Raw genomic sequence first — 27,004 nt, 5'->3', positions numbered from 1 at the left:
AATTTGTTTAACACACTCCCCCATGACCTGGCTTTTTTAATTCATGTAAGTACGAAGGTTCCATATTAATAGATAAAAACCTGACACAACTTTTCGATCAATTTGTTTTTATTTGTGTTTGTTTATGCAAGGAGATTACCTTGCCCCAATTTCCCCTAGATTGTACTTAAATTATATTTGTGTTGAAGAAATTTTATCGTATCAGATATACAATTTTTGAGTGAAATTTAATAACAAACTTTTACTTCCTTGTAATAAAGCATCATATACTTAAAAAGCATTCAGTGTCTGTTGGTCACTGTTTACCCTACTTAACGAAACAACTTTAGACATTATATTTTCTCAAATGCGTAAACATAAACTTTCAAATCTACTGGTAAACTTAGAAACTTTTTAGTCAAACAGAAATCTTCCAAGAACTCTGTAATTCTTCAAGTCATGTTTTGTAACTTTTCAACACTCATTTCATTACTCATGTTTGCACTCACGTGTGAAATAAGTTCTAGATTTTTCGTCATGATCTAGCACACTTGCAACCAATCCACAAACCAGGGCCACTCGTAAATGACCCTTACCAAATTACAACATTACTCATACAAACAAAAACATCTCCAATAAGATTTTAATCTCAAAGATTTAGAACAATCTAGAATCCCCCTAATCTTATCAAACACGTACTCCAAGTCAACACATAATGACTTTCAAAACATGACTTTTTATCTGAAGTCAGCCGCCAAACAAAACCCTCAAAACGTTACGAAGTGTAGATAATAATACGGTAGGTAAGTATATAGCCTCGAACATCGACTCGGCCTGCAGTTGCTCTTGAACCTCCGAGTCGCGTTCGTGTTTCCTGCAATGGCACCTGCTTACAAGCTCACCTATTTCGATGGCAGAGGCGTTGCCGAAGCCGCTAGATTCTTGTTTAAATACGGGGAGGTGGAGTTCGAGGATGTAAGGGTGAAAAGGGACGATTGGCCCCAACTGAAGGAAAGTAAGTCTAATTTTTTTTTAAACACTCGGTGTTTCTTAATTTTCATTGTAGAAACTCCTTTCGGGCAGTTGCCCGTTTTGGAACACAATGGCAAGCAAATTGGGCAAAGCATTTCCATTTGTAGATATTTGGCCAAAGTTGTGAAACTGACAGGAAACGACGACTGGGAAAATTTGGAGATCGATGCGACTGTGGACACCATTAATGACTTGCGCCAGAGTAATATGCATTTTTTTTATTTTTTTGTGCAAAAGGTGTTCATTTTATTTGTTTTTATGTCAGAAATATCAGCAGCTCACTGGGAACAAGACGCTGAGAAAAAAAAGAAGTTGAGAGAGACCCTTCTCAATGAAACTATTCCGTATTATCTTCAACGTTTGGAAGCACAAGCGCAGAAAAATAAAGGCTATTTGGTCCTTGGTCACGTAAGTTATCTTTGTGTTTTATGAGTGAGCTTTTTTTGAATTGTGGTTTGCAGTTAACTTGGGCCGATATGTACTTTACCAGTGGAGGAACCGGTTTTGATCAGTTTGTCGGTAGTAACACGTTTGACAAATACCCGACTCTAAAAGCCTTGAGAGAGAAAGTGGAAGCACTGCCCGCTATCAAGAAGTGGATGGAAGCTCGACCCAAGACTGAATTTTAATTTTTGTATTGTATACACTTTTGATAAAAATTTTTGCATTTCCAATTAAACAAATTCGTAAAAAGTTGAAGGGTTTCAGTTTACACATGAGCATGAGTTGGCGAAATACAAAGTTAAAATAATAATTGGTTCACCCACGCTAGTGCAACAGACAGCTCTTGCGTAACTTAACACTGAGAGGAGTGGTAAAAAAATTGTATACACAAGGTCACATTCTTCACTCATCAAAATGAGAACCAGTCATAATAAGCAGCCTAATTCGCATTAACATATTGGTCTGGAACAAATATAGATATTTTTTGTTTTATAGCTGCTGTGTTTGTTTTACGAATGAATGGTCTAATTGTGATTATACGATTGCCAACAAAGAGAAACAAAAACTTTCCACAAAAGAGACAATTAGTGGAAAGTTTCAGCAAAAATACATTGTTCTTTAATTTTATTTTTATGGTGGAGACATACTTTTTCGTATAAACGAACTACTAAATTTAAATTTGTGTCTCCAACAAGATGTCACAAAAATATTTAAATACATAATTATAGTTATTTTTGTGTAACACTAACAACTACACGAAATGGGCTTTATAAGTAGATAATTTATTGATAAAAAATTGTGCAATTAACTACATGACAACGAATAATTAAATAAAGTGTCACCTTACAAATCTAGGAATTAGAAGTTTAACCGAATCGGTCGGTTGCACCTGTGACGTCACGACTAAACTCGAATCATGTAAATCGCTTAAATTTCATTTTTTTAACAAATAGGTGTTTGATTTTTGGTTTTAAAATATTATAAGGTCTCAATTCGTACTTTACCCATTTCAAAAATTTCGTAAACAAATAACCACTTCTATATGATTTTTCGAGTTAACTCATACCTGCCCGGTGGAGGTCCCGAGATTTTTCAAACTACTTCAAGAATAAAATACAAGGGATCCCCGAGGTTCTTTCAAACAGTTTCACTAACGAAATACAAGGAGTCCCCGAGATTCTTTCAAATTGCTTCAAAAACAAAAAACAAGGGGTTGATGAGATTCTTTCAAATTACTTCAAAAACAAAACAAGAAGTCCCAGAGATTTTTTCAAACTATGTACTTTAAGAACAAAACACATGGAGTCCCTAAGATTCATCATCCTACTTCAAAAATTAAATACAAGGGATCCCCGAAATTCTAATAAATTTAAACAAAAAAAACACAGAAAGATATCCGAGATTCTTTCAAATTACTTCAAATACAAGACATCACAGATCACGGGACTTCGAGAATATTTCAAGCTACTCTAAAACAGAAAACCAGATCCTTTGAATCTATTTTCAAAACAAAGTACAAGGAGTCCCTGAGATTTTCTCAAACTATTTTAAAAACCAAATACAAGGAGTCCCCGAGATTCTTTCAAATTGACTCAAAAACAAGACAGGGGAACCCTGAGATTCTTTCAAACTATTTCAAAAATAGAACACAAGATGTTCCTGGGATTTTTTTTAAATTGTTTCAACAACAAGTCAAGAGATCCCCTAGATTCATTCAAATTACTTCAAGAACAAAATACAAGGGGTCCCTAAAATCTTTTCAAATTACTTCGAGAACAAAACAAGGGATCTCGAGATTCTTTCTAACTAGACCAAAAACAAAACACAAGGGGTCCCCGAGATTCTTTCAAATTACTTCAAAAACATAACAAGAGATATCCGAAATTCTTTCAAACTACGTACTTTAAAAACAAAACACATGGAGTCCCTGACATTCTTTCAAATTACTTCAAAAATGAGACCCTCAAGAAGTCCAGGAGATTCATCAACCTACTTCAAAAATAAAATACAAAGGGTCCCCGAAATTCTAATAAATTTCTTCAAAAAAACACAGAAAAACCTCTGAGATTCTTTCAAATTACTTGAAATGCAAAACATCACAGATCACGGGACTTAGAGTATATTTCAAACTACCCTAAAACAAAACACAAGAGGTCGATGAGATTCTTTCAAATTATTTCAAAAACAAAACCCTCGAGATTCTTTAAAACTTTTTCAAGAACAAAACCCAAGGGGTTGTTTGAAACTATTTTCAAAAACAAAGTACACGGAGTCCCCGAGATTCTTTCAAATTTCCTCAAAAACAAAACACAAGGAGTCCAGAATTTTTTTCAAATTACTTCAAAGATAAGACCCGCAATGGTTTCCCGAGATTCTTTCAACCTACTTGAAAAACAAAACAACAGATTCCTGATATTCTTTGAAACTACGTACTTTAAAAACAAAACAGATGGAGTTCCTGAGATTTTTCCAAATTACTTCCAAAATAAGACCCACAAGGGCTACGCGAGATTCATCAAACTACTTGAAAAATAAAATACAAGGGGTCCCCAAAATTCTAAAAAATGTCGTCAAAAAACATAGAAAGATCTCCGAGATTCTTCCAAATTAGTTCAAATACAAGACATGACAGATCACGAGACTTCGAGCTTATTTCAAACTAGTCCAAAACAAAACACAAGAAGTCGATGAGATTCTCTCAAATTACTTCAAAAACAAAACCCTAGAGATTGTTTAAAACTTCTTCGAGAAAAAAATTCAAGGGGCCCCCGAGATTCTTTCTAATTACTTCAAAAACAAAACGCTCGAGATTCGTTCAAACTTCTTAAAGAACAAAACACAAGGGGTCCTTTGACTCTATTTCTAAAAACAAAGTACAAGAAGTCCCCGAGAATCTTTCAAATTGCTTCAAAAACAATATAGAGGAACTCCGAGATTCTTACAAATTACTTCAAAAACAAAACACAAGTGATTCCAGAGATTCTTTCAAACTACTTGAGTAACAAAACACAATGGGTCCCCTAGATTCTTTCAAATTACTTCAAAAACAAAAGCTACAGGTGGTGCCCGAGATTCTTTCAAACTATGTACTTTAAAAACAAAACTCATGGAGTCTCTGATATTCTTTCAAATTACTTCAAAAATGAGACACACTAGGGGTTCGCGAGATTCATCAACCTACTTCAAAAATAAAATACAAAGGGTCATCGAAATTCTAATAAACTTTTTCAAAAAACACGTATAAATCTCCGAGATTCTTTCAGATTACTTCAAATACAAGACTCTACAGATCACGGGACTTCGAGATTATTTCAAACTACTCTAAAACAAAACACAAGGGGTCGATGAGATTCTTTGAAATTACTTCTAAGAAAACAAAACCTTCGAGATTCTTTAAAACTTCATCAAGAACAAAACACAAAGGGAGCCCGAAATTCTTTCAAACTCTTTCAAAAACAAAATACAAGAGGTCCCCGAGATCCTTTCAACTTATTTCAAAAAGAAGACAAGTGATCCTGACATTCGAAATACTTTAAAAACAAACAAACCACAAGGGGTTGTCCGAGATTCTTTCAAACTACTTCAAAAACAAAACAAGAGATCCTTGAGATTCTTTCAAACTATGTACTTTAAAAACAAAACGCATGGAGTCTCTGAGATTCTTTCAAATTACTTTAAAAATAAGACCCACAAGGGGTCCGCAAGATTCATCAACCTACTTCAAAAATAAAATACAAGAGGCCCCCGAGATCGTTTCTAATTATTTCAAAAACAAGACAAGGGATCCTAGAGATACTTTTTAATTACTTCAAAAATAAGACCTACGGGTTCCCTGAGATTCTTTCAAACTACTTCAAAAACAAAATAAAAGGGGTGGAACCCCCGACATTCTGTCAAATTACTTCAAAAATAAGACCCACAGATGGTGCCTGAGATTCTTTCAAATTACTTCAAAAATGAGACTCAGTAGGGGTCCGCGAGATTCATCAACCTATTTACAAAAATAAAATACAAGGGGTCCTCGAAATTCTAATAAGCTTCTTCAAAAAACACGTAAAAATCTCCGAGATACTTTCAGATTACTTCAAATATAAGACCTCACAGACCTCTTTCGAAATACTTAAAAAACAAAACACAAGGAGTATCAGAGATTCTTGCAAATTACTTCAAAAATACGGCCCACAAGAATTCCCCGAGATTCTTTGAAACTACTCGTACTTCGAAAAGAAAACACAAGGACCCCGACATTCTTTCAAATTACTTCAAAAACAAGACCTCCTGGGGGTTCGAGAGATCCTTTTAAACTACTTCATAAACAAAACACAAGTGTCCCCGAGATTCTTTCAAGTTACTTCAAAAACAAGACCTACAGGGGGTGCCCGACATTCTTTGAAAGTACTTTAAAAACAAAACACGAGATCCCCAAGATTCTTTCAAATTACTTCAAAACTGAGACCCATAAAGAGGTCCGCGAGATTCATCAATCTACTTCAAAAATAAAATACAAGGGGTCCCCGAAAAAAAAAAAGACAGAAAGATCTCCGAGATTCTTTCAAATACACAGATCACGGGACTTCGAGATTATTTCAAACTTCTCTAAAACACAAGAGATGGCTAAGCTTCTTTCAAATTATTTCAAAAACAAAACAAGGGATCTCAGAGGTACTTTTTACTTACTTCAAAAATAAGACCCACAAGGATTCCCCGAGATTCTTTGAAACTACTTCAAGAACAAAACACAAGGGATGGGACCCCGATATTCTGTCAAATTACTTCAAAAACAAGCCCTCCATGTGGTGCCCGAGATTCTTTCAAACTATGTACTTTAAAAACAAAACTCATGGTGTCCCTGAGATTCTTTCAAATTACTTCAAAAAAGAGACACACTAGGGCGCTGCGAGATTCATCAACCTACTTCAAAAATAAAATACAAGGGGTCATCGAAATTCTAATAACCTTCTTCAAGAAACACGTAAAAATCTCAAGACCTCACAGATCACGGGACTCCGAGATTATTTCAAACTACTCTAAAACAAAACACAAAGGGTGGATGAGCTTCTCTGTAATTACTTCTAAAACAAAACCCTCGAGATTCTTTAAAACTTCTTCAAGAACAAAACATAAAAGTTTCCGAGATTCTTTCAAACTATTTCAAAACGGAAATACAAGATGTCCCCAAGATCCTTCAAATTATTTCAAAAACAGGACAAGTGATCCTGACATCCTTTCGAAATACTTTAAAAACAACACACAAGGGGCCTCCAAGCCTCAAATTACTTCAAAACCTAAACCGCCAGGGGGTGCCCGAGATTCTTTCAAACTACTTCAAAAACAAAACATAAAGAGTTCCAGAGATTGTTTCAAATTACTTCAAAAATACGGCCCATAAAAATTCCCCGAGATTCTTTGAAACTATTTCGAAAAGAAAACACAAGGGGTAGAAACCCAACATTCTTTCAAATTACTTCAAAAACAAGACCTCCTAAGGGTCCGTGAGATTCTTTCAAACTACTTCAAAAACAAAACAAGAGATATGCGAGATTCTTTCAAAATATGTATTTTAAAAACAAAACACACGGAATCCCTGAGATTCTTTCAAAGTACTTCAAAAATGAGACCTATAATGGGCCAACGATATTCATCAAGCTACTTCAAAAATAAAATACAAGGGGTTCCCGAAATTCTAATAAATTTCGTCAAAAAACATCGAAAAAGCTCCAAGATTCTTCCAAATTACTTCAAATATAAGTCATCACAGATCACGGGACTTCGGGATTATTTCAAACTACTCTAAAACAAAACCCTCGAGATTCTTTAAAACTTCTTAGAAAACAAAGTACAAGAAGTCCCCGAGATTCTTTCAAACTACTTCAAAAACAAAAAACAAGACCCATAGAGGGTGTCCGAGATTCTTTCAAATTATTTCAATAACAAAATACAAAGAGTCCCCGAGATTCTTGCAAATTGCCTCAAAAACAAGATAGGGGATCCCCAGATTCTTTCAAACTATTTCAAAAACAAAACACAAACGGTCCGTGGGGATTTTTTCAAATTACTTAAAAAATAAAATACAAGAATACCTCAAGATCCTTTCACATTACTTCAAAAACAAAACACATGGAGTCCCTGAAATTCTTTCAAATTACTTCAAAAACGATACCCACAGAGAGTCCGCGAGATTCATCAACCTACTTGAAAAAAATAAAATACAAGGGTCCCCGAAATTCTAATAAATTGCTTCAAAATAACACTCAAAAAGACGTCCGAGATTTTTTCAAATTACTTCAAATACATGACATCACAGATCACGGGACTTCGAGATTATTTCAAACTATACCAAAACAAAACACAAACGGTCCTTGAGATTCACCAAAATTATTTAAAAAACAAGACATCAGTTCTCCGAGACTGTTTCAAATTACTTTAAAAACAAGATCCACAGAGGGTCCCCGATATTCTAATAAATACACCGAAAGTTCCCAGAGATTATTTCAAACTACTTCAAAAACAAAACACGAGGGGTCCCCGAGGTTTTTACACATTGCTTCAAAATCGATACACCGGTGTCCGAATTCAAATTTTATATACTTTTAAATGAAATAATTTTTTTTCGGACTGGTTCAAAAAGACAAATCAGCCCATAAATAAGTTCTAGATACTTCCCCATTACCTTGCACATCTACTTTTTATGAGTATGTTCGATTCGTAATCTGGGATTTTCCCAATCTTATCAAGCATCTGCCCTAAAACTGCACCGGTAAACAAATCTGTTGACACATTACATAACTAATTCAGAAAAATACAAAAAATATGCCAAGCTTTCGATTTTTTTTTTTTTTTTTCAAATACAGAAACATAGACTTTGAAGATATCAAAGACCCATTTTGGAACTGACAGGCAATGATGACTGGGAGAATTCAATTGTGGATTCTTTCTCTGGTATGCGCACGAGTAAAGTATACATTTATTGTTGTGGTGTCCCGATTTAAAATTAAATTTAGCGCCAAAAAAAAAACGAAGAAAAGCATGTATTTTAAAACTGATACGTTACATTTTGTTTGTTAACTTGTCAACCAAAGAGCAAATCTGCACTAAATTAATTAAAACCACACCATTTTTACCCACAAGTGTAATTAGTATAAGACCATTTTATTAACAATCCGTCATACGTATTACGATATCGTCACGAGTTGATAAATCCGTGTATGGTGAATCATTGTGTTCACTAGGCAGCTAAATCGCCACTAATCTCGTTAGTTATTTCACGGCTCGTTTGTACTTATAATGGTAAAATAATAATCTCTACAAAAAATGCATCTCATTTTCTGGTATGACAATCGAGTAATGTGTGCATTTCCTTCTACAGTTACATTGTTATAACACATATCAGTAAATGCGGAATGGTTTTTCTTAAGTTATTATTTACCTCTCATATCTTCTCATTCATATAAATTTGGAATTATGTTTCGAAAAAATTTTCAACTTTTCGCATTCACAATCTAGGATGTTCCTAATCTTATCACAGCTGTTGAAACATTACAAAGCAAATACGCTAGATTAAAATAAAAACCGGCAAACAAGGTCACAGTTGCAGTAGTTCTCGACCTCTCTAGATAAACTTAAAAACGCAATGGCACCTGCTTACAAATTCACCTATTTTGACACCAGAGGTGTCGCCGAAGCCGCTCGATTTTTATTCAAATACGGAAACATAGACTTTGAAGAAATCAGAATCAAGAAAGAAGACTGGCCTCCAATAAAAAACAGTGAGTGTTTTATTTGTATTACGTTCTGAATTTTTAAATAAGTGTTTTAGATTATCCTTTCGGGCACTTGCCCGTTTTAGAACACAATGGTAAAATAATCGGGCAGAGTATTTCTATTTGTAGATATCTAGGCAAAGTTGTGAATTTGGCAGGTAACGATGACTGGGAGAATTTGGAGATCGACGCGATTGTGGACACCATCAATGACATGCGTTTAAGTAAAATAAAAACAATCCCATACTTTAGAAAAATTACCATTAATTAAAACATTTTTAGAAGGAACACTGCCTCAGACGGAACAAGATCCAGAGAAAAGGCAAAAGCTGAAAGATATAACTTTGAAAGAAACTGTCCCTTACTATTTTTCAAGGCTGGATGCAATTGTAAAAAAAAATAACGGATATTTGGCACTTGGTCGCGTACGTTTTAATTTTTACAATTTCACATTTCTTCAACTGTACTTTTTAGTTGACTTGGGCTGATTTGTATTTAATTAGTTTCTCGACAAATTTTGATCAGTTTGTTGGTGGAGATACTTACGAAAAGTACCCAAATCTTCAAGCCTTGAGGAAAAAAGTGGAAGCACTGCCTGCTATAAAGAAGTGGATTGAAGAGCGACCATAGTAATAAAGAATTTTTGTTTCATAGATGCGTTGTTTTCTTTTAATTTAGCTAATTACAATAAACCAGGATGTAACCACTTTTTGTCGTCGTCACGTTTCAATGCTCTTTAGACCTGAATTCCCGCTGAAACGTAAAAATTGCCTAGACAACTCAGCGATCATTGCGCTTGGTACCGCTTAATTTAGTTGTTTTCGAACGTTCAAGGCGAAAACTTTTGTATTTCCTGAATGGCACCTGCCTACAAACTTACTTAATTTGACGCCAGGTGGGATAGAATTTGAAGATGTGAGGGTCAAGGCAGAGGAGTGGTGGACCCAATGGAAAGAAAGTCAGTACAGCTGACACACGAAAACTTTTGTAGGTTACAAAATCTAGAACTGGCATGGAGACCATCAACGATTTACGATTGAGTAAATGGTTGTTTTTGTAATTAGGATTTTTAGTTGACTTGATTGGTTTGTTGGTGGTACCATTTTCGAAAAGTACCCTAAACTTCAAGCCTTAAGAGAAAAAGTGGAAACAATACCGGCGATAAAAAAGTGGCTGGAAGTTCGACCACAAACTGAGTTCTAGGATTTCCATAAAAAAAAATTGGTCTAAAGAGTTTAGACAGTACTTCCCTCGCTGTCGGAAACTTGACGACTGCATGCCTATTATGTTTTTTTTTCTCATTACATTTTTGTAGTGGGAATTTAAAAAAAAATTGTGATGACGTCATCAACATTTTTGCAAGGACACGTATATCAGTTGGGATAGATGTAGTGTAATACTAAGAATAAAATTATTGTGTTCCCAAATTTTCGGGAAAATGAATTGGGTCGTTTTGAATATTGATTTCTTATAATCACTAAATTAACGAAACAATTTACTCACGTATACGGCGCCGGTGTGTAATATCTAGAGAGCGGATTTCTGTCGGGCTAGGCAAGGCCAAACTCGGTACGGCTCGCACGGGATGCGAATTCATTGCCGTTGCGGACTGCACTTCGTTTATTTGAGATTAGAATAACGTTGTTTAGTTGCACTCTGCTGTTAATTCCCGTTCTCATTTACTTAGCCGTTTGATTAATAAATCGTTAATTATATTTATGGAATCCAGCACGTCCCCCCCTATAATCGTGACGTAGCCCGACAGAAATCCGCTGTCTAGTAATATGAGGGGCAACTGAAAATCGTTTATGTATAAACCTTCTTAATTTAAGATGACAAGCGTAACAGCATACGTGAGAGCCAAACAGAGAAACTGTAAACAAAACGACCATCGGTTTTATTGCTTCGACTTCCGCTTATTATATAAAACATTGCGTTTTATTTTAATTCTTGACGGTGAAATTCACAATTGGTTGATTATAAACATGTCTATTTCGCATTCGCGGAACCAAGTGACCGCATAAAACAAATGCAGGTCTGTAATGTTAAAGTCGATGTAAATAAGCGTGCTACCCTTATGTTTCAACCGAGTTTTTCCTTTAACAAATTTTGTGTCTACCAAATTGGGTTGGTTGGGGTGTAATACTAATAATAAGTGTTGCCTTTAATTTAATCAATAAAATAAATTGACTTCATTAATTTTTTTGAACCACCTCTTAAGAAAATCTAAAAAATATGAATGGAATGATAAATCACAAGTACAAACTCATCATATTTTTTGCATTTTAGATAGGATTTATTCAGCAAAATTTAAGGGTGACGTCATCAATTTTTTTAGGAGGGATGAACAAATACATTTTGAACAAAAGTTTACCATGCTTATAATAACTTTAAAATATTCCCAAGATTTCAAAGCATTCGGTTTTCTAATTCCTGATTAAATCGATAAAATAAATTCACGCCTTCATTAATTTTTTTGAGTCACCCTGCATATGCAAATCCAAAAATATGATTGGAATGATAAATCACAAGTACAGACTCATCATATTTTGTACATTTTAGATACGATTTATTCGGCAAACTTTTGAGCTGACGTCATCAGTTTTTTGTAGAAGATAACCAAATATATTTTGACTAAAAATTTATTATGCTCTTTATAACCTTAAAACATCTGCAAGATTTCAAAGCATTCGGTTTTGTAGTTCCTGATTAAATCAATAAAATAAATTTACGCATTCATTAATTTTTTTGAGTCACCCTGTATATGCAAATCGAAAAAATTTGAATGGAATGATAAATCACAAGAAGAGACTCACCATATTTTGTACATTTTAGATGGGATTTTTTCAGCAAAATTTTGTGGTGACATCATAAATTTTTTAGGGGGACGACCAAATACGTTTTGATCAAAAATTTACCATGCTTATGATAATTTTAAAATATCTTCAAGATTTCGAAGCATTCGGTTTTGTAGTTCCTGAGTAAATCAGTAAAATAAATTTACGCTTTCATTTATTTTCTTGAATCACCCTGTATATGCAAATCCAAAAAATATGAATGGAGTGATAGATCACAAGTACAGACTGATCATATTTTGTACATTTTAGATATGATTTATTCGGCAAATTTTCGAGCTGACGTCATCAAGTTTTTGGAGGGGATAAGCAAATATATTTTGACTAAACATTTATTATGCTCTTTATAACCTTAAAACATCTGCAAGATGTCAGAGCATTCCGTTTTGTAGTTCCTGATTAAATCAATAAAATATATTTACGCATTCATTAATTTTTTTGAGTCACTCTATATATGCAAATCCAAAAAATATGAATGGAGTGATAAATGACAAGTACAGGCTCATCATATTTTGTACATTTTAGATATGATTTATTCGGCAAACTTTCGAGCTGACGTCATCAAGTTTTTGGAGGGGATAAGCAAATATATTTTGACTAAACATTTATCATGCTCTTTATGACCTTAAAACATCTGCAAGATTTTAGAGCATTCGGTTTTGTAGTTCCTGATTAAATCAATAAAATATATTTACGCATTCATTAATTTTTTTGAGTCACCCTGTATATGCAAATCCAAAAAATATGAATGGAGTGATAGATCACAAGTACAGACTCATCATATTTTGTACATTTTAGATATGATTTATTCCACAAACTTTTGAGCTGACGTCATCAAGTTTTTGGAGGGGATAAGCAAATATTTTTTGACTAAAGATTTATGATGCTCTTTATAGCCTTAAAACATCTGCAACATTTCAAAGCATTCTGGTTAGCAGATTAAAAATTAAATTTCAAAATGTTGTTTTATAATTTTGATTTTTTTTCCAAAAATCTGGACGTTTCGGGTGAAAAGTCGATTCAGAGTTGTAAACTACATGTGTAGGACTATGTTATTTTATACAATTGAAAACCCATTTACTATGTACAATTTTGAAGTGACGTCATCGCATTAGTGGTGGGGATGATTAGACAAATTTTGGTTAGCGTTTTACCATCTACATGATATTCTTAATATAAGTACAAAATTTCACAACAATCGGTCGAGTACTTTCGGAGATTATCTGTCTAATAAAAATCCGGGACAACAGACGGACAGACGGACAGACGGACGGACAGACGGACGGACAGACGGACAGACGGACAGACAGACGGAAATGGGAGACCTATTTCTTCGTCTTCTAGGGGTCATGAAAAATCGAGAAAACGTAAAAGTAGAGAGTCGGCCGACGGACTCGATTACAATACTTCCTTTGCTTACGCTCGGGAAGTAAAAATGTATAAAAATCCCAGCCGAATAAAATTTTAAAGCATAATATTTCATCCACACTAGAGTAACAACAGATACAACGCATACATAATTTAACACCAGCATTGAGTGGGCGCGAAATTTATAAATAGCACAAGGTCACAGCTCTTCGTTGAGCAAAAAGGAAACCAGTTATTCAAAGTGTACCTACCCATTTATTATAATTTGCATTAAATAACGCACTGGCGGACAACGAAAATAGCATTTTTTTTTATTTCGTCGATGTTTTTCTTGTATTTCCAACAACTACATAATTTTATCTTGGAAAAGCTTGTGAAGAAAATGTCCTGCGAGACCACGTAATTATTTTGCTTTAAAAAATTTGTACACAAATGTGTTGACATTTGAAGGTTTTGTTCAGCAGCTGAACCGAAGAGGGCGCCACTTGTATAATAAATATGAACACACTGTTTATGTTTATTTACCACGTGATTTATGTTGTGTTGTGTAAATTAAAAGCTATTCGTGCAAAACATAAATAGAAATTAATCACTACATTTGTTTACAATTATTATGCACATTTGACTAGATCATTCCACATCACTACTTTCTCTACCGATATGGCTCCTACATACAAATTAACATATTTCGACTTTTGTGGTCTTGGTGAACCGTGCCGTTTTATCCTCAGCTACGGAAGAATCGAATTTGAAGATTTTCGCATTAAATGGGAAGATTGGCCACAGTGGAGAGAGAGCAAGTACACTAATTTCAATTAAATGTTGCTATTTCAAAATTTTAGGAACCCCTTTTGGTCTTCTTCCACTGTTAGAACACAACGGCAAACAAGTCAATCAAAGCAAAGCCATCGCCCGATATTTAGCCAAGAAAGTCAAACTTGTGGGAGATGATGACTGGGAAAATTTGGAAATTGATGCCATCGTTGACACCCTAGACGATTTACGACAGAGTGAGTTTTGTCTGTAAATTGTGTGTTTTTTTTTATTTTTGATTATTATCTAGAGGTCGTGACGATTTTCTTTGAACAAGATGAAACAAAGAAGGAAGTTCTTCGTCAAACTGTAATTAAGGAACATTGTCCTTACTACTATTCTCGTCTAGAGAAAGTGGTTCAGAAGAATGGTGGTCATTTGGCTTTAAATCGGGTGAGTTGTGGAAATTTTCTTTAATTTTCTATTTTTGTTTTGTTGTGTTGTTAGTTAACATGGGCTGACTTATATTTCGCTGCAATTTCTCCGTTATTTGATGCGTTGAGTGGAAATAACAATCTCAGCGATTATCCGAATTTGACGGTTTTGAAGGAGAGAGTCAATGCAATTCCGGCTATCAAAAAGTGGATTGAAACTCGTCCCAAGAGTGATTTCTGAAGTGCTATGTGTTAAATTTTGTCAACGAATTGTTGTGAATAAATTATATAAAAAAAATCTACCATGAAATTTTTAACGGAAGACAAGTCGCTACTTATTTTGAGAATCATGCATTATTTTCTCCTCTATACTATGTTTTCGTAGTAGGTGTCATGAAACGTCGAGAAAATATGAAAGTAGCCATTCGTGCAATGAACCCTAATACTTTCCTTAGTGTACACTCGGGAAATATACTGGCTCATAAGATTTTTTTAAATCAATTTGTCGTTTCTTAGCTCCTATTGATGTACTTCTATACTTGTGGTTTATGAATCCAGTTTAAAAATGACATTAAGGTGATTAACTGGTAACTGATGATAGCGATAATATATTTAAAACTTCGTCGAAAGTTAAATTCAAGAAATTTTAAAAATCTGAAAAATCGAAAAATTGAAAAATCAAGAAATCGAGAATTTGAAAAGCGACAAAATTGAAAACCGGAAATATCGAAATCTGAAAAGTCGCAAATCGAAAGACCGAAACCTCAAAAAAATGAAAAATCAAAAATTTATAAAATCGAAAAACTGAAAAATCCAGAAAATGAAAAATTCCCAAAATTGAAATGTTGAAAGATTGAGAAATCGAAAACTTAAAAATCGAGAAATGAAAATTCATTAAATGGAAAAATTTAAAAAATTGAAAAACGGAAAAACTGAAACATAGAGAAATCGAAAAATGCTAAAACTAAGAACTAGAAACATTGGAAAATCGAAAAATTGAAGTCGAAAAATCGAAAAACTAGAAATATGAAAATCGAAACATCAAGAAATTCAAACATCAAAAGATCGATAAATCGATAAATCGAAAAGCCCAGAAGTCGAAAAACCGAAAAATCGGCTAATTAAGTTAGCAGAAAAAAACGAAAATTAAAAAATTGAGAAATTGGAAAATTTTAAATTTAAAAAAATATGTAAATCAAAACTTTAAAAAATTAAAAAATCGGATAATCGGAAAATTGAACAATTGAAAACTCGAAATATCGAAATCTCGATATATCCAGAAATTGAAAAATCGATAAATTGAAAAATCTAAAAACCCAGAAGTCGAAAAATCGAAACTCCAAAAAAATCGAAAAATCTAAAATTTAAAAAATCGAAAAAATAAATATCGAAAAAGTGAAAATTTTCCAAGATTGGAAAATTGAGAAATCGAAAACTTGGAAAATCGAGAAATTGAAAAATTTTAAAATTCTTAAGATCCAAAAACCGAGGTCGGAAAATTGAAGTATTAAAAATTAAAAAAAACACCTAAATCGAAATATCAGAAAATAGAAACATTTAAAAAACGAAAGAAATACAAATTTAAAAAATCGAAAAAACGATAAATTAAAAAGCCCAAAACTCGAAAAATCGAAAAACCAAGACGTCGGAAAATCAAAACATGGAAAAATTGCAACCTCGAGAATCAAAAAAATCGAAAAGTCGAAAAACCGAAAAATCAAAACAATCGATGTTGCTTAAAATCGAGAAATCGAAAAATTATAAATTGAAAAATTGGAAAATTTAGAATCAAAAAACGATAAATCGAAAAATTGAAAAATCTAAAATTGAAAAAATCAAAAAATTAAAATATCGGAAAATTGAAAAATTTCCAAAATTGAGATGTTGAAAAACTGAGAAATCGAAAACTTGAAAAATCGAAAAACTGAAGTATTAAAAATTAAAAATTAGTAGCTAAATCGAAATATCAAAAATTGTAAAGCTGAAAAATTGAAAAATCGAAAATTCTAAAAATCGAAATTTATAAAAAATTTAAAAATCGTAAAATTAAAAAATCAAAAAACTGAAAAATCGGGAAATTGAAAATCCCAAAACTGAAATTAAACTGATTAAAAAGTCCAAAAGTCGAAAAATCGAAAAACCAAGAATCGGAAAATCAAAACATGGAAAAATGGAAACCTCGAGAATCGAAACATTAAAAGATCGAGAAATCGAAAAGTCGAAAAGTCAAAAAACAGAAAAATCAAAAAATCGATATTGCATAAAATCGAGAAATTCAAAAATTATAAATTGAAAAATTGGAAAATTTAGAATAAAAAAATGATAAATCGAAAAATTGAAAAATCTAAAATTGAAAAAATCAAAAAATTAAAATATCGGAAAATTGAAAAATTTCCAAAATTGAGATGTTGAAAAACTGAGAAATCGAAAACTTGAAAAATCGAAAAACTGAAGTATTGAAAATTAAAAATTAATAGCTAAATCGACATATCAAAAAATTGTAAAACTGAAGAATTGAAAAATCGAAAATTCTAAAAATCGAAATTTATAAAAAATTTTAAAATCGTAAAATTAAAAAATGAAAAAACTGAAAAATCGGGAAATTGAAAATCCCAAAACTGAAATTAAACTGATCAAAAAGTCCAAAAGTCGAAAAATCGAAAAACCAAGGTTCGGAAAATCAAAACATGGAAAAATGGAAACCTCGAGAATCGAAACATTAAAACATTGAGAAATCGAAAAGTCGAAAAGTCAAAAAACAGAAAAATAAAAAAATCGATATTGCATAAAATCGAGAAATTCAAAAATTATAAATTGAAAAATTGGAAAATTTAGAATTAAAAAAACAATAAATCGAAAAATTGAAAAAACGAAAAGCTAAAAATCGAAAAATGAAAAACTTAATCGAAATTTTGAAAAAAGCCCAAAAACTAATATATTGAAAAATTGATATATTATTAAATCGAAAAATCTAAACATTGAAAAATCGAATAAAATTAAAAGAAAATTAAAGAATGGAAAAACTGACAGATCGAGAAATCGAAAAGTCAAAATATCGAAAATTTTAAAAATTGACAAACCGAAAAACCAGGAAATCGAGACGTCGAGCAATCGAAACATTGAATAGTCGGGAAATCGATTAAATGGAAAATCAAAAATTGAGAAGTCAAAAAATTGAAAAGTAGAAAAATCGTAAAACCTAGAAATCGAAAAATCGAAACATCGAAAAACTGAAACATCGAGAAATCGATATATCGAAAAGTCGAGAAATCGAAAAACCGAAAACTCCAGAAATAAAATTAGAAAATCGAGAAACAGAATGGAAAAAATGGAAAATTTTAAATTAAAAAAAAACAGGTTGGGAAATTGAACAATCGAAAACTCGAAACATAGAAATCTCGATAAATCCAGAAATTGAAAAATTGAATAACCGAAAAATCCAAAACCGAGAAGTCGAAAATTCGAAACATCAAAAAAATCCAAAAATTAAAATATCGAAAAATTGAAAAATCCCAAAAAGTCGAGAAGTCGACAAACCGAAAAATCGAGAAATTGATATAGCATAAAATCAAGAAATCAAAAAATTAACAATCGAAAAAAATCAAAAATTTTGAACTGAAGAAAAACGATAAATCGCAAAATCAAAAACTTAATCGAAATGTTGAAAAATTCCAAAACTGAAATATTGAAAAACTGATATTTTGATACATAGAAAAATCGTAAGATTGAAAAATCCAAGAAAATTAAAAGGTTGATAAACTGAAAAATTGAGAAACCGGAAAATCGAAAAATTGCAAAATTGAAGAACGGAAAAACTGAAAGACCGATAACCTTAAAATGTTTGCAAAATTTCAAACCATTCGATTTTGCAATTTCAAACTTTATTGTAAAATGTTGTTATACAGTTTTAATTTTTCGCCAAATGAACAAGTACGTTATTTTATAAATTTTAAATAACAATTTACTACTTTGGAGATGACGTCATTTTGTTGTTGCTGTAGATGATCAGACAAATTTTAGTTACCATATCTACAAAATGCTTTGATCTTCCGCCGGCGATGCTGATTATCTGTAGGTGCTTAATAGTCGAATTCTTACGAAGTATTAACATAGAGAATACATTTTTTTTCGTCTCACATTGTCCTTATTTATCTGTTTCTTAAAACAATTTAAACAGGAACTTGCGTATTTTTCTAAAATTAGCTTTTAATGAGCTCACTTTTGTGTTATGTATATTTCACCGTCATTCGAAACATTTTTATGTGGCATTTTTCTCAGATGTGCACAGTATAATCTGATAATAATTTTAACACAATTTATTAAGATGAAATAATTCTTTAACAGCAGAGACATTTATCAAATATATAACTTGTGTTTGTAAATCTAAACAAACATTTTTTTTTACATTAGAATATTTAACATGCGTCATGTGACCCGTCACAAGTCGTTCCTAGTATCAACAAGTTATGATAAAACAATGGAATGTAATTAACAGTTTTTTCAGTAAGATTTTAGATATTTTCTGAAATCGATTAAGTGGTACCAAATGTAATTATACCCAGCGTGACCATCAAATAAAGGGGTCAAGGAGAAGAATCCTGAGAAAATAAAAATCACCAACAGCTCGTTAAGAGAAAGATAAACTAACAGGTTACTGTTTGACCCATAGATACACTTCAATTTTAATGAATCTAAACTTTTGTAGGGTTTAGAAGTTGATTTTCTTTGATTTCAACTAGATGCTTTAATATTCTCCGTATTATTATTCTAAATCTGCCGGTAATATAATTCGACATCTAAAAACGTTATGGAACTAAAAACTGAATCAATAAACACCACCTCTGCTCTTATTCTGAAAACTATGAAATAATTCTTTACGACCCTGTAAAACTAAGTTAAACACTCAAATATCCTAATTATAGAAATACCCCACAGGCCCACCCACCTATTAATAGACTGCAAGCAAAATCTTCCGCGGAAAACTACATCCATCCTTAAACCCCTTTATCAAACACACCTTTTACAACATTTGCAGGAAGCTTACTCACACATTACATTACAATTTAACAGCCTGAAATATCCCCAACGCACAACTAATAAAAACACGCATACCATTGCCAAACAAGAGATAATGACTGGGTATAAACCCAGCGACCAGCTCCATCAAGCAGTCGCCTCCGAACCTCCGCAGCGTAACGTCGCACGAATTTTCTTCAAGAATGGCACCCTCATACAAACTCACCTACTTCGACGGTCGTGGTCTAGCCGAGACCTCCCGGTTCCTCTTCAAGTACGGAGGAATCGAGTTCGAGGACGTGCGCATCAAGAAGGAAGAGTGGCCCCAGTGGAAAGAAAGCAAGTGTTGAGGTAAACGTCTTCGGGGTTTTAACAGTGAGATTGCAGAGTTCGCCTTCGGCCAAGTCCCGGTGCTGGAGCACGAGGGAAAGCAGGTGGGCCAAAGCATCGCCATTGCGCGCTATTTGGCCAAAAAAGTCAAACTGGCCGGAAACGACGACTGGGAAAATCTGGAAATTGATGCCATTGTGGACACCATCAACGATCTGCGTCTGAGTGAGTTATTACTGAGAGTTTGTGTTTTTGAAACTTGTTTTGTTTTTTGTTAGAGCTTGTGCCCATTTTCTACGAACAGGACGAGGCGAAGAAGAAGGCTCTCATTGAAGTCGTGTCTAAGGAGTCTTTTCCTTACTACCTGCCTCGCTTGGAGACTGTCGTCAAGAAGAATAATGGCCACTTTGCTTTGGGACGCGTAAGTGTACAAATTTTTGGAAATTTTGATTTTCATTTTTGCCTTGTAGCTAACCTGGGCTGACTTTTACTTCGCAACTATCTCTCCAGTGTTTGATTTCTTCACTGGAAGCGACACTCTTGCAGATTATCCCACCTTGAAGGCCGCTAGAGAAAAAGTCAACGAGATCCCGGCCATCAAAAAATGGATTGAAACCCGACCAAAGACTGATTTCTAATGCACTGTAATTTATTGTTCCATGAATACTTTCAGACTAAACTCGCTAAATAAATAAATAAATAAATAAATCAAACTCGTTAGTTTATTGTTGTCATTTACGATGGCTTACATAATTGGCGAAAAATATAACTTATTGTTGATTTACCGATTATCGTGTTTTTTTACTTAACCTTATCTGAGTCAGTTCGGCCTTGACTTAACCACTCGTACTTAATTGTGATTGTTTCGTGGCTATGGTAACAAAAAACGGTAGATAATTATTTTTAATTTCGGCAATTTCTGAGTTTCGGGTGTTGATACCAATTTATTTTAAGTATTATTTACAATGGGAGCCAAGGTCAAACCTATCATTGAGAAATAGCACCGTAATGTCTCGCAAAATTTGCTTAGTACGCAATTCTTGTACTGAGATGAGTAACAAGATCTGAAAGGTAAGTTTTTTTTTAAATAAAACTTGTGAAGTTAATCAGAATTATATGCCACCCACAAATTTAATTAATAATCAAAAAGCGGGTCAGTGATGTGTAAAAAACCAGGAACCGTAAAATAGATTAGATATGCAACAGGAACATTATGCAATATATTCGTTAAATGACGGAATTTGCTATTATATTAGTTACAATGGATGCCAGAGTCCACGGTTTTATGCGGAAGCGTCAAACTCACAAATTTTTTGCCAAAGATGTCAGCATTGTCTAAAAAAGTGGATATTTCCATGGTTCCAAGAATGTCGACGGGAAGACGCCCATTACTTTATCTGAATAAATGCTAATCAGTAAAAGACAATGAATGATTGGCATTATTATTATGAGGTTTCTAATTTTGAGTTATAAGTTAAAAAGGACATCACGAGCTCCCACAGGGTGGCGTGGTTGACCCTTTTAGAACTTTAGACCAGTAAAGTGTCAAGTTTGACGACTAGTTGGTTGTCATTTTTTTAACATATTTGCTTTGTCTAAAAGTTGAAATAACTTCAACCCATAGCATCCTACTCCACACGATAACGTTGTGAAAAAACTCTGATAAGGTATGGCTGAGTAACCGATATTACAGGTACATATTTTAATTTTTAATCAGAAAGACAATAAGTACTATTAGATAATTCCTGACTCATAATATTAATGTCGGTTGAACAGGGTTTTAACACAGGTTTTTCGTTGGTTTTTATGGAAATAATAATTCCATAATTATTGTAACCTGCTAAATTATAAAAGTTGTCCTATAAAATGTGTTACTAGATAATTAGTACTAATATTAATAGACGGAATCGTCGCCAATAATAACCGTAGGAATTTTACAGAAATTCCTTCGAATTTGTTTGAATGTGATTACTGAGAGTAATATTTTAATCCTGAAATTTGTTAACGAAATCAAGATCCATTTCATTTCTCGAGCGATTGTAATACTTTCATGTTGCAAATTTATATCTTATACAATTGTTTTCACACTGTCATTGGTGTTATCTATATTTTTTATTATTAATATTGCAATTGTTTAACCGTTCATCCTATTTCCCCTCACTCCGCGCCAGACCAAATATAAACAAGTTAACAAGAGACATTAATAAATCAAAAAATATATATAATATAAAATTTAGCAAAATCAAATTTTATAATTTTTCAAAAATTGGAGTTTCTTGAACTATACTTACTTCAACGGCGAGGGAAGTGCTACTGGACATATTACCATAGATTAATATAGATGCGACCTACTGGTTGATTTTGCAAAACCACCCTTATTTATTTCACTACAACTCGTCGCCTGAGAACTCAGGCCAATGTCGACTCTAAACGTTCAGAAGCGATTTGGTTGGTTTGGACTATAATTTCTGCGAAAAATAGTTGTTTGGTGGGTTTTTATAACGACTAAGTGAATACTTTTGGTACATATTTAGATGATTTTACATATTTTGTTTAACTAAGAATGAATTCTTTATTTGTGTTTTATACTAGCAAAACATCTTAAACTAAGAATATTGTTGAAATCGGAATAACACAATGGATTTTTTCGGGAAAATGTTTTGGAAACACTGTATTTTATTTTGTATGAATTTTTAAATGTTTTTAGTGACAATGTTTGTGGTTGTTTTCGATACACTGTATGATATTAACAGTAAGAAAAAAAAAATGAAGAATTAAAATAATCGAAAAATCGTAAAACTGAAACATCGAAATATCCAAGAACTGAAAATCGAAAAATGAAACATCAGAAAATCGAAAAAATGTAAAATTCAAAAATCTAAAATTTAAAAACCGAATAACGAAAAATCGAGAAATGGAAACTCCCAAATTTAAAAAATCGGATAACTGAAAAATCGAAACATCGAAAAACTGGAAAATCGAAAACTCAAAAGATCAAGAAATCGTGGAGTCGAAAAATCGAACAACTGAAAAACCGAAATAGGCCAAAATCGAAAAATCGAAAAGTTAAAAATTGAACAATTTATAAATTGAGATATTGACGATCAAAATATCGAAAAATCCAAATCTCGAGAAATCAAACAACTTAAAAATGGAAAAATTGAAAAACTGAGAGATTGAAAGATCAAAAGAACGAGAAATCGAAAAGTGATGAAGTCGAAAAATCGAAAAATAGAGAAATCGACAAACAAAAAGTTAAAAGTTGAAAAATCGGAAAAGCGGAAAAATCAAAAAACGAAAAAATGGAAAACTGGAAAAACTGAGGAACCGAAATAGGCCAAAATAAAAAATTGAAAAACTTATAAATCGAAACCCTGAACAATCAAATCTCGATCAATCGGGAATGAAAAATTAACAAATCGAAAAATTGAAAAACAGAACATCTAAAACCAGGAAGTCGAAAAATCGAAACATTAAGAAATATTGAAAAATTAAAATATCAAAAGATTGAAAAATCTAAAATTTAAAAATCCAAAAATTGAAAAATGAAAAAGTAAAAAGGTAGACACATCGAAAAATCCAGAAGTCAAAAATAGAAGAGCCGAAGAATTGAAATATTGAAAAATCCTAAAACTGAAATATCTAAAAACTGAAAAATCGAAAAATCAAAAAAGTGAAGTCGAAAAATAGAAACCTTAAAAAAATCGAAAAATTGAAAAATCAAAAACCTGAAAAATCAAAAAATTAAAGAATTGAAGAAAATCGAAACACTCGAATGTCAAGAAATGGGAAAACCAAAACATCGATTAATTGAACAATCGAAAAATTGACAGATTACAAATGCCAAATTTGAAAAATTGAAAAATCGAAAATTTGAAAAAACGACCATTGAAAAACAGAAATCTAAAACCGGGAAGTCGAAAAATCGAAAGATTAAGAAATCGAAACATTTGAAAAATTGAACTATGGAAGAGCTGAAATGAAAAATCGAAAAATCTTAAATTTTAAATATTGAAAATTAAAATACCAAAAAATTGAGAAATCAAAATTTAAAAATCGAAAAAGTAAAAAGTCGACACATCCAAAAATCCAGAAGTCAAGAATGGAAAAATCGAAGGACAGAAATATTGAAAAATCCCAAAACTGAAATATCGAAAAATTGAGAAATCGAAAAATCAAAAAACCTGAAAAAGCGACAAATAAAGAGTTTATAAAAGTCAAAAATTGAAAAATCTAAATATTTAAAAATCGTAAAATTGAAGAGAAAAACTGAAAAGCGAGAAATTGAAAAATTGAGAAATTTTAAAATCCAAAAATTGAATAATAAATAGGAGTAAAGTAGCCCGTGGGTATAAACTTCAAATAATACCCCTGATATATACAAAAGTTTATATCTTACCATTTAGTTTTTGATATTTACAAAAGAAGCAACTTTCACATTATTTTATTGGTTGCGTTTACTCCAGAAGAACTGATGTATTGGTTTGAACTTTCAGAATTTTGAATTTTTTGGTGATTTTCGACTTTTGTATTTTTTGAATATTTGGAATCGCTGGATTTTCATGTTTCTTCATTTTCTGGATTTCTTCGGTTCTTTGTAGTTTTTTGGAATTTTTTAGATTTTTTATATTTTGGGGTTTTTGTTTTTTATTTTCTTGTTTTTATTTCATTTTTCAGTTTTTTGAATAATTTTAATTTTAAATTGAAAAAGTGAAAAATGAAAAAACAAATTATAAAATTGGAACATAGAAAAATGGAAACATTGTAAAAATAAAAAAATGAGAAACTGACACGAAAAAATACAAATCAAAATTTGAAGAAATGAAAAACTGAAGAATCCAAAAAAAATTGAAGATTTTTCAAAGAACTCCGCACAATTTGGTAGCTCTGGATCTGTTGAGGACTTTGTAATTTTGGAAAGTTTTTCCGGAGTGGCACTAAGTAAGTCCTTGACAAAAATGCTAGCCATGTTTTTCGATTCGGCTCGTCAAAATCCAGCGTCCAGAATTTTTGGTGGATCTGTAGGCAACTTCGCCAAAAGTTAATTTTTTCAGTACCTACCCCTATGAAAATTTTGACCTTTTCTAGAGAACGGTAGCAAATTTCGAAAAATCAAATCTTTTGTTGATTTCAACCTCCAGGAGTTTTTTACGGCTTCATTTTTTTCGAAAATTCCCATAATATAAAGGCATTCAATAAAATCCTCATTATTCATTATTTTTAGTACACTGATGTGTAGTAAAAAATTAAAGTTATTTATTTTTTCTAACAGTGATAGTTATTTATGTATCAAGTCGCCCATGGGTATAAACTTCAAATAATAACTACCCCTGATACACAGAAATTTTACTTTACTTACCATTTAATTTTTGATATTTACAAAAGAAGTCATCTTTACACATTCTCTTATTGGTTGCGTTTACTCCAGAAGAACTGATTTATTGCCTTGAACTTTCAGAATTTTGGATTTTTTTGTGATTTTCGACCTTTGTATTTTTTGAATTTTTGGAATTACTGGATTTCTTGAGTTCTTTCATTTTTATGGATTTCTTTGGTTTTTGGAGTTTTTTGGATTTTTTTAGATTTTTTATATTTTTGGGGTTTTTGGATTTTTGGGATTGTTAAATTTCTTGAGTTTTTTTTTGAAATTTTTGGATATTTTCTATTTTTACTTTCCGAGCGTAAGCGAAGGAAGTTTTGTAATCCGACTCTCGACTTTCATGACCTCTAGAGTACGAAGAAATAGGTCTTACGTTTTTAGCTGACTGTCTGTCCGTCTGTCCGTCTCTATCTGCCGTCCGGATTTTTATTAGACACAGAATCTCCGAAAGTACTGGGCCGATTGTTGTCAATTTCGTATTTATATTAGGAGATCATATAGACGGTAAAACGCTGACCAAAATGTATCTAATCATCCCCACCAATAATATGATGACGTCACTTCAAAAAACAACATAGTCCTACACATGTAGTTTATGACTCCGTGTTCGTTTTTACCCCAAACGTCCAGATTTTGGAAAAAAAAATCAAAATTATAAAACAACATTTTGCAATTTAATTTTGAATCTGAAAAACCGAATGATTTGGAATCTTCCAGATGTTTTAAAGTTATAATAAGCATAATAAATTAAATAAATTAAAAAAAATTGATAACGTGCACCAATCCAAGTTGATATACATGTCCTTGCAAAAATGTTGATGACGTCATCACAAAATTGTGTAAAATAAAAACTCAATTCGAAAATACTGTATATGTTTCATTGTACTTCAGGAGGGAGGGAAGTTCTGTCGAAACAACTTTCGACCAGTTTTTTTTAACATATTTGCTCTCTCTAAAAGCTAAACCAACCTCAATTCAAAGAAACCTATTCCACACGATAATATTGTGAAATATTTCTGATAAGATATGACTAAGCGTTATTAACTATTATGTATATATTTTAATCAAAAATGCAATAAGTATTATTAGGTAATTCCTGAACTCATAACATTTGCGTCCGCTTAATAGGGTTTTAATATAGGTTTTTCGTTGCTTTTTCTGGAAATAATAATTTTGTAGTAGTAGTTTCTGAAATAAATTGTGAAATATTATGCAAAGATTTATTATTAAAGGTAGCCTGTATACGTAAAACTAGAAATAGTCGCGGATTATTAAATCAGTAAACTAACAGAAAGCGTTACTATTCTTAATGCCCTTGGGTATTATTTGGTCAATGACGTACCTCAAATCCACGCCATTGTAGACCATTAAAAACCGGAAATACATACATTTTAATTATAAAGTGTACAAAAGCTTGTTTATGTCAAGACATTTAAAAGGTGCTTAATGTTTTGAGAAAAATCTAAACAATAAACACACTGACTTAAAATCTCTAGACATTAAAAACAACGATAAATCAACATTTCACTTAGCTTTTTTAGATATCGTCGAAGTATGTGCACAGTGATTAGTTTATCTCGTCGATTAAAAATAAAAACTTTATAAATATGATAATACCTATTTATTCCGTTTAAATAAACCCCCTTATCAAAC

General features: G+C 32.2%; 3 protein-coding genes across 3 annotated transcripts; all 3 read left to right on the top strand.

The window, feature by feature from the left end:
* Positions 1–798: 798 nt before the first annotated feature.
* On the top strand, positions 799–1,704 carry LOC135139443 (glutathione S-transferase-like). Its single transcript, XM_064069680.1, has 4 exons — positions 799–994; positions 1,046–1,213; positions 1,277–1,419; positions 1,473–1,704. The coding sequence occupies exons 1-4, from the start codon at positions 859–861 to the stop codon at positions 1,638–1,640; spliced, it is 615 nt and encodes a 204-aa protein (XP_063925750.1). The 5' UTR covers positions 799–858; the 3' UTR covers positions 1,641–1,704.
* A 7,304-nt stretch (positions 1,705–9,008) lies between these two features.
* LOC135139640 (uncharacterized) lies at positions 9,009–14,894 on the top strand. Its single transcript, XM_064069941.1, has 10 exons — positions 9,009–9,221; positions 9,272–9,439; positions 9,498–9,640; positions 9,690–9,844; positions 10,031–10,173; positions 10,289–10,311; positions 14,021–14,234; positions 14,281–14,448; positions 14,502–14,644; positions 14,699–14,894. Exons 1-10 carry the CDS (start codon positions 9,086–9,088, stop codon positions 14,864–14,866), a joined length of 1,461 nt encoding a protein of 486 aa, XP_063926011.1. The 5' UTR covers positions 9,009–9,085; the 3' UTR covers positions 14,867–14,894.
* Positions 14,895–19,780: 4,886 nt separating this feature from the next.
* Positions 19,781–20,684, top strand: LOC135139390 (glutathione S-transferase-like). Its single transcript, XM_064069602.1, has 4 exons — positions 19,781–19,980; positions 20,029–20,196; positions 20,250–20,392; positions 20,442–20,684. The coding sequence occupies exons 1-4, from the start codon at positions 19,845–19,847 to the stop codon at positions 20,607–20,609; spliced, it is 615 nt and encodes a 204-aa protein (XP_063925672.1). The 5' UTR covers positions 19,781–19,844; the 3' UTR covers positions 20,610–20,684.
* The last annotated feature ends 6,320 nt before the right edge of the window (positions 20,685–27,004 follow it).

This window comes from Zophobas morio, unplaced genomic scaffold, assembly GCF_036711695.1.
Source record: "Zophobas morio isolate AGI-343-1 ecotype UQ-CSIRO unplaced genomic scaffold, CSIRO_AGI_Zmor_V1 ptg000031l, whole genome shotgun sequence".
Classification (NCBI taxonomy): Eukaryota; Metazoa; Arthropoda; class Insecta; order Coleoptera; family Tenebrionidae; genus Zophobas; species Zophobas morio.
The sequence above is the reverse complement of the archived record's forward strand: the minus strand, read 5'-3'. Positions and strand labels throughout refer to the sequence as shown.

Bases quoted from the DNA above. Each gene is read 5' to 3' on its own strand.
- LOC135139443 (XM_064069680.1), top strand. From the start codon at position 859: ATGGCACCTGCTTACAAGCTCACCTATTTCGATGGCAGAGGCGTTGCC. The intron at 1,214-1,276 runs GTAATATGCATT...TTTTTATGTCAG, and splicing joins CATTAATGACTTGCGCCAGA to AAATATCAGCAGCTCACTGG. The intron at 1,420-1,472 runs GTAAGTTATCTT...TGTGGTTTGCAG, and splicing joins GCTATTTGGTCCTTGGTCAC to TTAACTTGGGCCGATATGTA.
- LOC135139390 (XM_064069602.1), top strand. From the start codon at position 19,845: ATGGCACCCTCATACAAACTCACCTACTTCGACGGTCGTGGTCTAGCC. The intron at 19,981-20,028 runs GCAAGTGTTGAG...GTGAGATTGCAG, and splicing joins GTGGCCCCAGTGGAAAGAAA to AGTTCGCCTTCGGCCAAGTC. The intron at 20,197-20,249 runs GTGAGTTATTAC...GTTTTTTGTTAG, and splicing joins CATCAACGATCTGCGTCTGA to AGCTTGTGCCCATTTTCTAC.
- LOC135139640 (XM_064069941.1), top strand. From the start codon at position 9,086: ATGGCACCTGCTTACAAATTCACCTATTTTGACACCAGAGGTGTCGCC. The intron at 9,440-9,497 runs GTAAAATAAAAA...AAACATTTTTAG, and splicing joins CATCAATGACATGCGTTTAA to AAGGAACACTGCCTCAGACG. The intron at 9,641-9,689 runs GTACGTTTTAAT...TGTACTTTTTAG, and splicing joins GATATTTGGCACTTGGTCGC to TTGACTTGGGCTGATTTGTA.